At 38.7% G+C, this 13,512-nt stretch overlaps 1 protein-coding gene across 2 annotated transcripts; it reads left to right on the forward strand.

Annotated features, from left to right (window-relative positions):
- Nucleotides 1-581: 581 nt before the first annotated feature.
- LOC145402064 (dnaJ homolog subfamily B member 9-like) lies at nucleotides 582-4,607 on the forward strand. 2 transcript variants are annotated; one of them, XM_080274167.1, is made up of 3 exons: nucleotides 582-1,033; nucleotides 3,231-3,424; nucleotides 4,182-4,607. In XM_080274167.1, the coding sequence occupies exons 1-3, from the start codon at nucleotides 826-828 to the stop codon at nucleotides 4,482-4,484; spliced, it is 705 nt and encodes a 234-aa protein (XP_080130293.1). In that variant the 5' UTR covers nucleotides 582-825; the 3' UTR covers nucleotides 4,485-4,607. The 2 variants fall into 2 exon arrangements, with proteins under 2 accessions (XP_080130293.1, XP_080130294.1); XM_080274168.1 differs by having other exon boundaries at nucleotides 4,311-4,607.
- Nucleotides 4,608-13,512: the final 8,905 nt, after the last annotated feature.

Raw genomic sequence — 13,512 nt, forward strand, 5'->3', positions numbered from 1 at the left:
TTAAAGAGATTAATGAAGGCTACTTTTAACCCTTACAGTTGATAAATCCCTTTACATGTAGAGCTAAATAAAGTTGCCCAGAAATTTTCTTTAGTGTTTCAAATGATGCTTTAATTTTCTGGTGAGCCGAGACCACTTTTGTTGTGCAGCTACTGTAAGGCATTATAATGTGACTGTTACAGACATTTACACAATTTAATTTGAAGTGTACTGGTGTCATTGGTCTTGAATTATACTCATTCTTTGCTCTGGATGTAAACAGTTTTAACCTGTTATTTTCTGTCACACAGGTGTTTCCGGGTCCAACGTCAGCAGTGAGCACACTTGTGCACCTTCACACCTAGTGCTGTGTATGCATGACCAAGCAGTGCAGCTGTGGGAAAAGCATCGTATTTAAGAATAAGCACCAGTAATAAAATGATCCAACAGTTATCATACCACTCATGACAGTAAGGTGCTAATAAGTTCTTAAAGCGTGTGAACTTTTAATCAAGTATCATACTCACTGATACTACATTCCCATTGATTGAATGTAATATTGTCAGAGTACTAGAACACTTTTCATTGAATGAAAAATTGGTGACACTTTTAAACGGCAAACAGATCGCCAGTTGTAAATACAGGTGTGTGTGTTGTAATAAAAAGTTGCAAGCCAGCAGTTTTTCTAAACAAGGAGCACCATAAAATACAAATAACACTTTTAGATAAGTAACTGTAAGCCAGCTGTTCTTACCCAAGAGTAAGATAAAAACAGCTATACCTGTACCACTGAAGCCTTGTAGTCAGACACCACATCCAAGAGTTGTTCCTGCACTAACTGGCAGGATGGACACAAGCATCTTCATTACTACCCTACTCCTCTGCCTTGCGTGTCTGTGCCTGTGCGCCAAGGATTACTATGAGCAGCTTGGGGTGAAGAAGAACGCCACAGACCGTGAGATCAAGAAGGCCTTCCGCAAGCTGGCCATGAAGTACCACCCTGACAAGAACAAGGAGGAGGGTGCTGAGGCAAAGTTCAGAGAGATAGCTGAAGGTGAGTGTCATTTATCCTTGTGTGGAGTGTTGATGCTGATGGTGTACCTGATGTTTATCATCCATTTTTGTCAATCAGACTGATTTCATCATCATCCATCATACAAAGGAAGTGTATTTATTGTCTCAACACTCTCTTTGCCTGTCTGTACAATACTCAGTACTGTATGTTCTCTATCCGTACATTTATGTAGGCCATGCTTGATTATGTAAACCTTTTTTGGAGTGGAAATGTCCCATCCATCATTGTTGTCATTCAAAACTCTTGTGAATTGGGTGGGTTTAGGAACAGTCATTATAAATGTTTTCTGTTTAATACAGTACTTGATGGTATTTCTTGAGGACTGGTGTAGGTACTTGTAGCAGACCTCAGTGCTTATATTAGCTCAATTTGTTGACTGTTCTTTCATTCGCTGCATCATCGTGTTTTAGGACCTTTCCTGGGATTTTGTGTGTATATATATATATATATATATATATATATATATATATATATATATATAAATATATATACACACACACACACACACACACACCATATATATACACACACACACACACCACATTTTTTTTTTTTTTGGGGGGGGAGTTGTTTTTGCTGTATACTGTACATTTTTTCAAGTTCTAGTTTTAGCTTCTTAATTCATTATCTTATCAAAACTAGTGGGAAGATTTTAAGTATGATCAGTATGGCAGCTTGTAGTGTATGGTCAAAGCTTGTACGTTGCAGTTTTATAGTTCAGTGTTCAGTTAGGAAATGCATACAGTGCAGAAAAGAATTAAACATACCATAAGATGGGGTAACTGGGGACCATTTTTACCTCTTTTTTGTCAATAGTATAGAGATGTGCAGGAATTTGGAAAAAATGAAATTTTTAAAAATAACTCATTTAGGGCTACCTTCTGAAACCAGACACATACTTAAGGATACAAAAAGAACTTACTTAAAAATAAAAAAAGGTGGGTGCCTGTTTACCCCACATGATGGGGCAACCGGGCACCCAGACCTTCTTAGTACTGTATGAAGGTGCTCATTACTGTTGATTGCCACTAAATAACATAAACTTAGGCAGGCAAACATAATATGTAATATAAACTTAAGCAGGAAAAACAGGTGTACTCCTGCTACTCAGGACTTTGTAGTTCCGCGTTATCACTGTGGTTCTGTGGGCAAACGAGCAAACAGATTCAGAGCCTGGTGCATCCCTGAAACTTAGGAATATAGCAATAGATGACAAGGAGTCTTTGAGACATATTTAGAAACTGAATAATGAAAACTAGTTAATGTGACTGGTTGCCCTCCCCAAAGTGCCCAGTTACCCCACTTGAGTTACCCTTGCCATTGCCTGGCAATGCTTAACTGTAGAAACATGTTACTAGTTCCCATCCGACCTTTGATGATGTCCAGTAAGTGAGCATAAGGCGAGTTCTCTAGCTCACTTCTAACATAGGTAACTTACCCTTAGCGTCTCCATTGTTGAGGCTTCTGTGAATTATCGAAAACATCACTCTTATGCATGCAGGGATCAGTGGTCTACTTTTTCCTATTTGTAACTGTTGATTTTGAGGTATGTTATTGCTCAGAGACTTAGCTATACAGTTAGCACCAGAAAAATATAGAGAATTAAAGATTTATATGTTTTATATAGGAAAGTTTGCAAATAACTTAGTGGGTGCCCGGTTCCCCTACTAAGTGCCCAGTTACCCCATCTTACGGTATGACCCCAGGAAAGCAGCATGTGAAGTCAGCAATATAAAGAACCTGTGAGAGCCTTGTGGTCTGTTTTTATTGATACTGTGTACTTCGGCTCACAGCATACGAAGTAGTCAAGTGTGTAGTAACTGTATGTGATTACTTGTCCTAGTGTATCCACCCCACAGTGTACAAAGTTTGATCTGAATTTTAGTTAGCTGTTTGGTAGATATTCTGTCCTCTGCATTGTGTAGCTGTTGGATTGTATCAGATGTGTAGTAGTCAGTCATTAGCGAATACCAAGCTTATTGTGCCCCACAGCATATGAAGTCAAGTCAGATGTGCAGTGATTTGATTACTCAGCCCATTCTCTCCTCCCACAACATGCAAAGATCTCTGATGTAATGGTGGGTTTGATTATTCATCCCATTCTCTCCTCCCACAGCATGCAGAGTTTTCTAATGTAATGGTGTGTTTGATTACTCCCCATTTTCTCCTCCCACAGCATACGAAGTTCTGTCTGACGAACAGAAGCGGAAGGAATATGACATGTTGGGTCACGCTGGGTACACGCAGAAGCAGGGTGGTGGCAATGGGGGAGGAGGACACCCATTCAACTTCCACTTCAACTTTGATGACATCTTTGCTGACTTTGATAACTTTGGAGGTGCATTTGGTGGTGGCTTTGCAAGTGACTTTGTAAGTATTTTTTTGCAGTTCCTAATTATTTTAAAAGCCATTGAATTTGTAGATGAATATTATGTTGCATCAGTTATTAAAATGAGCACTTCAAAGTTTTCAGACGAGATTAATCCTCTTCAGTAGCACTTAAAAGCAGATATATAATGCCTTATTTTCATTCATAAGACTTAATAACTTTGTACACTGAAATATGACATTGAAAAGCGCTATCATAGTTAAATTATAATTGTGGTTGCTATTTGTACCAGTGAAAATTCATATTTTCAGAATTATGTAACTGATAATTTACTGTGTGCATAATTTGTAGGCACAAGTATTTTATCAAGATATTATTCATTGCTACTGGCACTTTTATCATTAACGTATATTATTTCACTGCATGGGCACTTCACATATTTACAGTATTTGTGTGCAGTAAGTCCTTGTTATATACCAGGGTTGTGTTCCAGAATATCACAACTTTTTCATACAACCTGTACACTAAAAAAAATGGAAAATGGAAAATTAGCATTATATGTAACAGTTGGCCTTTCACAGTCTTATGTTAATTTTCTGAGAACTGAGCTGTAAAAAGAAGAAAAATACATAAATAAGGCAAATTATAATGAGGACTTGCTGTACCTTTTACCACTTTAGAAAAGGCAGCTTAAAACATGACCAGCATTGTAGCTATAGCAAATTTAGCTTAGCCTTAGACTGAGCCCCCCCTTCCCTCTTCTTTCCCCACCCTCCACCACCACCACCACCTTGTCAGGATGATGATTTTATGGACATGGAGGACTTCTTTGGCCATGGTTTTGGTGGCCATGGACGTGGTTTTGGCGGGCACTCACGAAGCCACTTTGGCTCCCAGGACTCATTCTTCCATGGGGGCCACTTCCAGCATCAAGACCACATGAGGCGGCACAATGAGGCACACCGCAGGGCTCGGCAGCAGCAAACGTTCCATCAGCACAATGCCCACTTCAGTGGTGGGGGTGGGGGCGGGGGCAGAACGTGTCGTACAGTGACTCAGCGAGTGGGTAACATGGTCACCACATACACCACCTGTAGTTAAGGCAGTTTTGTGCTGTATGGTAGAGGTGGTTTGCATTATGCCTACACCCTTTGTGGTTAAAGCAGACTTGCTATTTGTTGCTGAACCAATTTGCACTCTCATTTGTCTTGTTAACCCGTTTAGTCTCCCGATGTATGTTCCATTTTGTTATGTCTCCAGATGACTGTGTTCAGTTTGAAGGGTTTTAGAGCTGAAGGGATTAGATATTGCCTTAGTTAATCTCTTCAGTATTACTAAAAGTTGTCCAGTGGTAGCAAGATAATATAAAATACATTATCATATTGAAGGAGTTAAAAGATCGTTAGCCCTTCGATTTTTTTTTCCCCTCCTACTTCGACATGTTAAATCAACTCAGGATAGACATGTTGTGAAGTGGTTAATGACTTTGATGTCTAGCCTCTCCAGCCAGAAAAGTCTGGCTCAAGAATAGTCTTTTGGAGGTAATAGGAATAATTAAATATCATTATAAGAAAGGGGTTAAAGGAGACTGTCTATGTAGTAGGAGTAACTTTCATTTTCATATATCGGGTTCCAGTATCATTAGAGTTTTTAGGTTGTATTCTTGTGAGCTTGGGAGACTTTCCAGCACATCTTTCTTGGCAATTTATCTGGCATATTAGATGTTATTATTCTCTTGTATATTCCTTATGCCATATTAACCCCTTCAGTCTAAGACTTTTTTTCTTTCCTTCTTTTCCTCTGTCCAGATGGTTTTATTCAGCTGTGGGGAGAATCTCAAAATTTAGTGGTCAGATCTAGCCTTCCTTAATCTCTGCACTGATAAGATCCCTTGGGAGTGGAATAAAATTGCATGGAAATTGCAAGAAAAAATACAAAATGCAGTACATCATTGGATTGAAGGGTTTGATATCAAACATGGATTGCGTAAATAATGTACAAGAGAATATTAATGCTCCATTTGCAGAAATAAACTGGCGTGAGGCACAAGAAACACTTCTTATCCAGTGGGAATGAGCCTCTGTTATAAATGTAAACCTTGTGTCTCTCATAAGCAAGGTAGCTTTGGTTGAACAACTTCCCATTGTGTTTATTACTTAATTATTTTGTTTATGGCATGGTTGATGTGAAGCTTGTAGCAACATGTATGGTTTCCTGCCTTATATTAAGATATTTATTTCCCTTCAGTTGGAGGATGGAGTTTGTATTTTATTCTTGCAACTACCAGACACTGTATTCAGGTTGAGTGCACCCATGTAGTGGAGGGGTTAATGATGACCAACACATCCAGCTCAAAAAGTCTGTCCTAAGCAATAAAATCACTTGGAGATAGCAAGGCTTAAATGTAAATTACATACTTGTGCTGAAGGGGTACAATATTGTCTTAAATCAGACGAAATGTATAAGGTTTTTACTACCCTCTTATTAAACTTAATATTGATTTACACAGCATGCCATAACCATTCAGAGGTAATTAATTTTTCTTTGAACTGAAATGAATGAAGAAGTGCTTTTTGTGTCCCTGCAGTTTTTCAGTTTGCATAATAGAATTTGCACAATATAATTTGTGTGTGTGTGTATGTATGTAATGCCACACCTATCTATAACCCCTTTATCCTGAGGACAGATATTTCATTTTATTCTTGCCAAAACTGTTGTATTCCAATTTGAGACTTTTCATACTAGAAGGATAAGATATAACCATCAGCCCTCTTAGTAATATAATTTGGAAGTTGCAAGAGTGAACCAGTAAAGTGCATATGTCTGAAGGGTTGTCATTTCAGGTGTGCAAGTCAAACCTCCATTCTTACCTCATTGCAGCTACCCTTAACCACCCTTACTGTGACGTTTGCTCTTCTGTTTTATCGAGTTGCGGCAAAACTGATATACTGTATTTGTTAGGAAGGGCCTTAATGCTATCACTTAGAGAAATTGTCGTAAGCCAAAATAGATTGACAGGTGGTGGCAGGTATGAGAAAGGTACTGTACTGAAGAGGGTAAGGGTATATGTTTTGTAATAACTCTGCTAAGTTACAATACCCTTTTCACCTAATTTAAAGATCTGTTTAGTAGCAGTGGTATCAGTAATACCCAGTACTGTATGACTCCCTTCATAGTGTAGGGATCTTGGCTTACCAGAAAATTTAATTGATACCCTTGAAACATTTTTTAGCATGTTTTGTTTCCCATCCTTAACCCCTTTCACCAGCATATTTCACTTTTATATTGTTCTTGATGCCATCAGACTCTAGTCAACTTAAACACCTGTAGTATTGGAGATAATTCATGCTTATTTAGCTCTAGTAATGTTAAAAAGTGAATACAAGCATCGGGAGATAGAAGAGTAAAAGGAAAAATATTTGAAGGGGTTATTAATGTGGATATCTAAGTCATCTAGTAATCTTAAAGTGAATAAAGCCATCCGTACAGCAGATAGCAAGGGCAGAATGGAAAATTTTTTTTATCATGGTGATGGAGTTTAGAATTCTGGATTGGTAGCTTTGCCCTGGGTTCTACACTTTGGAGGAGGGAGTATGGGATTCGCTGTTATTGTTTCTTTTGTATATCTTTCATGATTCACTCAGTCTGGTATGTTGCTGTATGGTATGATGATTTATCATTGCGTAATTAGCTGCTAAAAGAAAGGAAAATACTGTTGATGGATGTGAGGAAGGAAGAGATTGCTGTTGTTTATTATTATGGAAATGGTGGTAAGGTTCATCCCATCATTATGGTGATTTTTTTTTTTTTTTTTTTTTTTTTTCTTTGCCACCATCTGACAATTTATTCACTTTTGAAAGATTAAAAAAAAAAGGAGAGTTTATGTATAGCTTCCATTAATTCTTTCACTGGAAGACATCTCCCTTTTGCAGAGATAGCAAGGATTGGTTAAAAAAATGTCATGGGATTGAAGGGAATACCTACATGATTTGGATGACCTCATTTGTATTATATTCTGGCTGTCTCCAGCTTTATTCAGCTGGAGGGAGACTTTCTGGACTGGAAGGGTTATACATCATCCATTATCCAATCCTACATTGCCCCACGAGGAGTGTAGGAGCCCGGGGGCTAGGCAGTTGGTCTCGACATTTAAGATGAGAGTACATCCATCATATATCCTTTCAAGATAAGAGTTTTTTCCAGGGTTGAATATATGGGGGAAGCAAGAATATAATACAAATCACATCCTTGGGTTGAAGGGATTATTTTTTTTCTAGAGGGGAGTTATTTTTGAAGAGTAATTTCAACTGTTAACCCTTTCAGGTCCTGTTATACTCATATCACATAGTACATTATATTTTATAGCTCGCTGAAATAATTTACTGTAAGGATGTTGAAGTAAAGCTGCTACTAGTTGATTAATACTTAAGGAATTGTAAATGAGGAGCATTTACTAAGCACAGGAAAAGATATACTGTATATTACTTTGCTTCAAAATACTATATTCAGTATATTTTGAAGAAGTTGAAGATCTGTGCTGTAAGGAATTGAAAAGTAAAGGCTGCTACTTGTTGGTTAATACTGTAAGAAGTTGAAACTGAATAAGTTACTAAAGGAAAAGGCACTTGGGACAGTGCTTTGCTGAGGGATATTTATCATGTTCTTCGAATTGGCCTATTTGATGGAGCTAGGATTCCAGGGGCTTGAATGATGAGAGAATGGAAGCATGGCTCATTGAATTGGGCAAACTTAGGCTGTCTGGACATTGCTGCTCCTCACTCTGCCCTAGGTTGGGAAAGGAGGTCCGGATGATGATCATGATCATGATGACGACGACGACGACGACTTTGTATTGGAAAGAATGTTATAAATTTTTACTGTAAGGAACTGGCAGTGTTCTACTAGCTTTGGTAAGAATGTGTATAGTACAGTAGTTTGCTCGGGAATGTTAAGCTCATTATACCAGGAGGAGTGTTTAAGATTTGTAAGAAAGTGAAAATATGCTGCTAACAGTGAAAAAGAGATGTACGGTATTTTGCCCACACTAGTCATGTACCTAGCTCAGATAATTTTGTATACATTGAGGTTGAGCTTCTGTGAATATTGCTATGCTACTAACTTTGTAAATGTGTACTCATCTCCAATAATTGCCAGGGTAAGATTGTATTGTGATGGCGAGTGGTGTGAGGATGTATGTGGAATTTCATTCCCCCCCCCTTTATTTTTTATTTTATTTTTTATTTTTTTCATGAACCCCTTCACTGCAAAATATCTTGTGTTACCTTAAAATCATGTGGCAATGGCAAAAGCAGATATATATATAATAATCATGATACTGTATTCAGTGCATTAATGCAGATTGTCTCTAGCCCCTTCACTACCAGTTAAATAAAATCATCATGGAGCAACAGAAATCATGTACACATCATCATATTGGAAGGGTTAATTTGGGCTCTATATACCTGTGTTTTTACTACCATATGCAAGTTTTATGTAATTATCCAGAGGAGTTTGTATTTTCATGGTAGATTTTTTTTTTTTTTTTTTTTTTTTTTTTTTTTCCCACCAATACAAACCTATCTTCTCTTGTGCCTGGATCTTTTCCATTCATGTTAAATGACTGAAAGTATTTGAAATGCCAGTAACCAGAAATTTATGATTTGTCAAAAGTGAAAATGGCTAATATCCAGAATACTGAAGTTGTTTATCTCATAGTCCGTGTATCATTCTTACATATAAGGTACAGTATTTTATTTTTGTAGTCTTAGATGAGGAGATACTAAGAGATTCTTCCAGCTTTGAGAGCAATGAAAAAGTGATACCCAGTTAATACTTGAAAGCCTACAAAGAAAATGATGATAGTGGGTTGGAGAGGGGTGAGGATCCAGGACAAGAGAAAGAAAACATGAAAATAGAAGTTATCATCAGACTGTTCAGTGAAATTATCCATACATGGTTTTGCTCATCATTCCAGCCATTTCAATGCTCAGCTTCACCATATGCAACAGGTTATACATTTATTTTTATTATTTTTCATAAAGTAGTTTTGGGATTATGTGGTTGGCTGTTTCATGTGTATACTGTATATCCTATTTTTCTCCCTTTAAATTTTCATTTTGATACTTATTGCAGTAAGTAAAAATCGTCCATTAAAAGTGATGTACGCTTTAACAATGCAGTTCGGTTTGTCTCTTAGGGTTGAATGAATTTATTGTTCTCATTTTATTTGTAATTAGTAATGAGTTGACTTGGTTACCACAGATCAGTGTATGTATTTATTGCTTGGTTGTTCAGGTTGTACAGTATATCGCTTATGAAGTGTGAACATGAGTGAATGTAAAAACATTCCTGGGTAATGATCAGGAACAAATATTGAACATGGTGTGGGGAAAACATATATTGTCTGTGATATGAAGATTGTACTATATAGTTGCTGGGAAAATTTTGATATCTAAATGCAGAACACATGTATATATTGTAATGAAAGAAAATATATATTATTTTCGTATAAGGTCTTTTGTTAGCCTACTGATTTGTGCCTAAAATTAGGATTGTGATGTTTATATTAGTGCTGGCTGGGGATTTACCAGTAATGACTGACAAAAAAAAAAGGGGGGGGGGAACTGAGTTAGGGCAACTCCATTGTCTGATACATGTGGCTCAAGTAACCACACTATAATAGTTCTTCAATGATGGGAGAGTAGATTAGAACTGCTAATTCGTTTCAATTCATTCCCATCTTGAGAGTGAACCATGCAGTAGATCGTCTGTAACTGTTGTATCCCCAGGCACATCTGGACGTGAGCTTCACAGACTGCAGACTAAAGTTGCCCTTCTACAGTACAGTTCACCATCACCCTTTCAGGAAGATAGGGAGGGATCTGAGGGTCATTATTTGTAAATTAGGCCATGCAGCTACCTGGCTGTACTGGTTTTACCTCATGAAGATATTCACCACCATCAACAGATCCTATAATAGAAACTTCCTTTGAGCCTGTTAAGCATTCTGAATTAACTAATCAAATACCAGTATCTGTTAATGCACTTTCTTGCAGTTCATCCTCTACTCTTCCTAGTCACATTGCTTTAACATATGAGGGCCTTCTCATTCTCCATAACCCGATCATTCAGCCACACTGCACTCCTTGGCATCAGTCCTCTCAAAAATCAGAACTTTACTCTTCACAACATTTACTGTACTTACAAATTTTGTTTCTTACACTTACCAACTCATTCACCAAACTTTGGTTGGTTTGCTGTAAGGCTGATAATTATGGATTGGCGCAATAACAAGGTAAAGTTTCTTATATGGTTTAGGTCTACAGATCTAACAGTAGTCTTGCTAAGAGAGTGTAGGTCTCGGTTTTTAACTTCACATCTAGAAGTCTCTGCCAGTTCAAAGAAAATGATCAAGTTATCAAAAACAAATACGGTAGGCATTAACATCTTTCCCCATCCTTGACCATCAAACTCAACGTCCCTTCCTCGCTATGGCTTCTGTAAAATCCTAGCAGAGAGTCAAGGAAGGGATTAATCCCCGAGCTAGACCTCATCAGATCATATAGCCCTGCTAAGGTTACAGGAGAGCGCTACCTCTCCCAGCACAGCAGCCACCGGGCGGGGAGCGAGCTCGCAACCTCACGATTACGAGCCCGACACCCTACCACCGAGCTGCCGCGCTCTCCAGAGTCAAGGAAGAGCTAATTACATTATGTGGTGGATCCGGACCCAAATGCAGGAATACATGAATTTTATTGGCGTGGGCGGAAGTATAAGCTTCGAGATTGAGTAACAGGGCAGACTAAGACTACAGTAAATGAAAATGGGTCCGCACAAGTATTTATTGGGCTAGATTTTGAGGTGGTTGCATCATCCGGATGAAGGAATATATTAAAAATGATTATTGGCGTTGGTGGAGGTATGCGCTCTGTCAGTGCTTCCTAGTTGTTAGATATAGAAGCGATCCAGTCAATCATGCCCTAAGGATTTTCACACCCAGGGTGCTTCACTCCGGTGAAGCCCTATATAGTACTTTGCTTTGGTTCGTACATGCTGCGCAAGCGAAGCTTCACAGACTACTTCAATGAGGCAGCCCTGCTGCAGCAGTGCAGTAATGGACGATCTTCATCCTCGTAGTGGTTTACGTGTGCAGACACTTGACACTTTTTTCCAGGAAAGTAATACAACTTCTCATATTGTTGAAGTTTTCTTTCAATCTTAATACAGTATAATCTATGCAAAAAATAAGAAACAATGCCAAAACAGCAGTGACATGAAACAAGAAGTTACTGTGTCGACGCTATTACTGAACAGTGAGATGGGGAGCAAGGAAGTATTTGTGACGTTACTTTTCCTTCTCGATTTTTTTTTTTTTTTTTTAACCCACCAGTGACTTTCTTTCTCTACCACTGTTCCCTGTCCTTCCCTTAGCAACCCATGTACACCCACCATATCTGGTGGGTGGGTGGGAATGGAGATGGAGGTAGAAGAAACGAAGGTCGTCAAATTTGTGCCAGTGGTTATGGTAACGTGCTGTGTAGGCCACCAAAATTTGCCTCCAGGAAGCTCTCATGAGGTAAGTAGCCATTTCTTTCATTGGAAGTAAATGCAAAGGATGTACAGTACCAGAGTACTTATTATTAATTCACCAGTTATACAGTAAAGTTAAGGCAAGCCTATTTGATTTTACAGCTTCGTGTGCTTCGAACCCTTTAATAATCGTAGTCGCTTTTACTCAGCTTGGGCAACACATCCATGAATTTCATTCCTGATATAGTAATTTACCGAGGTCGTCATACTGAAGGGGTAAACTTCCATTTTTTTTTTTCTGACTACTGTACCATAATGATTTTCAGCTGCTGGATAATTGGTATAACTTTAGAAGTAATCAACGTTACCAATTTTCATTATATTAAGTCCCTGAACTATTCTAACTAAGACTTACCTTTTAAGCCTAGTTTGAGTTGGGGGGAACAAATTTTGTAGGGATAGTCGGTATAACTTTAGAAGTAACCAACGTTACCATTTACCAAACAATGTCGATGTTACTATGATTTTTTTTCTAGACCAGCTTTTGATGTTGAATGCAGTCCTAACATGCCCCATTTCCCTTAACAAAAAAGTAACAGAGGAGGGAAAATGTAGGGTTGAAATAAACATAATACGTAGGCTGTCTCAAAGTTATAGGAAAGAGCCAACCTAGTTTAACCTAACCCAACCCATATTACCTATTGCAACCAAACCAAAATCGCCTTACCTTACCTAACCAGACCAAAACTAATGTGTCAACCTAACCAAAATTAATTACCTGTACCAAACTGCCAAACCAGATGGATATCACCCAGGCTACCCTAATTAAACTTCAAATTAGGTTACCATATAATTTAACCAGACCAAACCTGACCTAATTTACAATTCATTAAAGTAAAAACAAACCCAGCACATCTTTAATTTACAGTTTTATTAGTGTGTTGACTTCTGTGATGTCACTACTGGTACGGTAGCATAAATAAGGTTTCTATGATTGTAACTACTATAGTCGGGTTGTGTTAATCTGAGGGTACTGGGCCGCTCCGACAATTCAAATTGTGGTTGCAAGAATTTGAGTTATCTTTAGCTAAGAGGTGGGAAACTTCAAGATTTATCCTCAGTCTGGCAACACAGGCATCACTGAGTCGAGAAGGAGTTAGGGATTTTAATTTTGTGAGGTGAAAACAAACTGATTATAGGTGAAATACCAAGGGGAGACCACAGAGGGGCGCGACAAGAGACCGAGCAAGACAGGCATACGTCCCCAACCACTACACGCCCCTCTTCTCCTCAACGGAATCCACGAGAGGTATGTCACCCTGCCGCATTACCCTCTATCTGGACCAGCGCTTGCCAAGATCGGGGCAAGATCTGCGTGCCAACAGACTTCCCAAATAGGACCGTGATGACGCCCACTGTGCTCATCTGGGAAAGGATCCCACCGTGCTCCTTTCACCTACTGCCCCCTGTAGGACCGCGCCAATGCCCACTGTGCTTCTTTCACCTACAGCCACCAGCAGGACCGCAACGACGCCCACCGTGCTCGTTGGGGAGGGAATGCCCACCATGCCTCCCTCACCTGTGGCCCCCGCCGGGAGCA

Source organism: Coenobita brevimanus, chromosome 57, assembly GCF_032717465.1.
Source record: "Coenobita brevimanus isolate Jiangsu-jjx chromosome 57, ASM3271746v2, whole genome shotgun sequence".
Taxonomy (NCBI): Eukaryota; Metazoa; Arthropoda; class Malacostraca; order Decapoda; family Coenobitidae; genus Coenobita; species Coenobita brevimanus.

Coding starts and splice junctions, on each gene's coding strand:
- LOC145402064 (XM_080274167.1), top strand. CDS start 826: ATGGACACAAGCATCTTCATTACTACCCTACTCCTCTGCCTTGCGTGT. Junction 1,034..3,230: donor GTTCAGAGAGATAGCTGAAG/GTGAGTGTCATT, acceptor CTCCTCCCACAG/CATACGAAGTTCTGTCTGAC. Junction 3,425..4,181: donor GTGGCTTTGCAAGTGACTTT/GTAAGTATTTTT, acceptor CCACCTTGTCAG/GATGATGATTTTATGGACAT.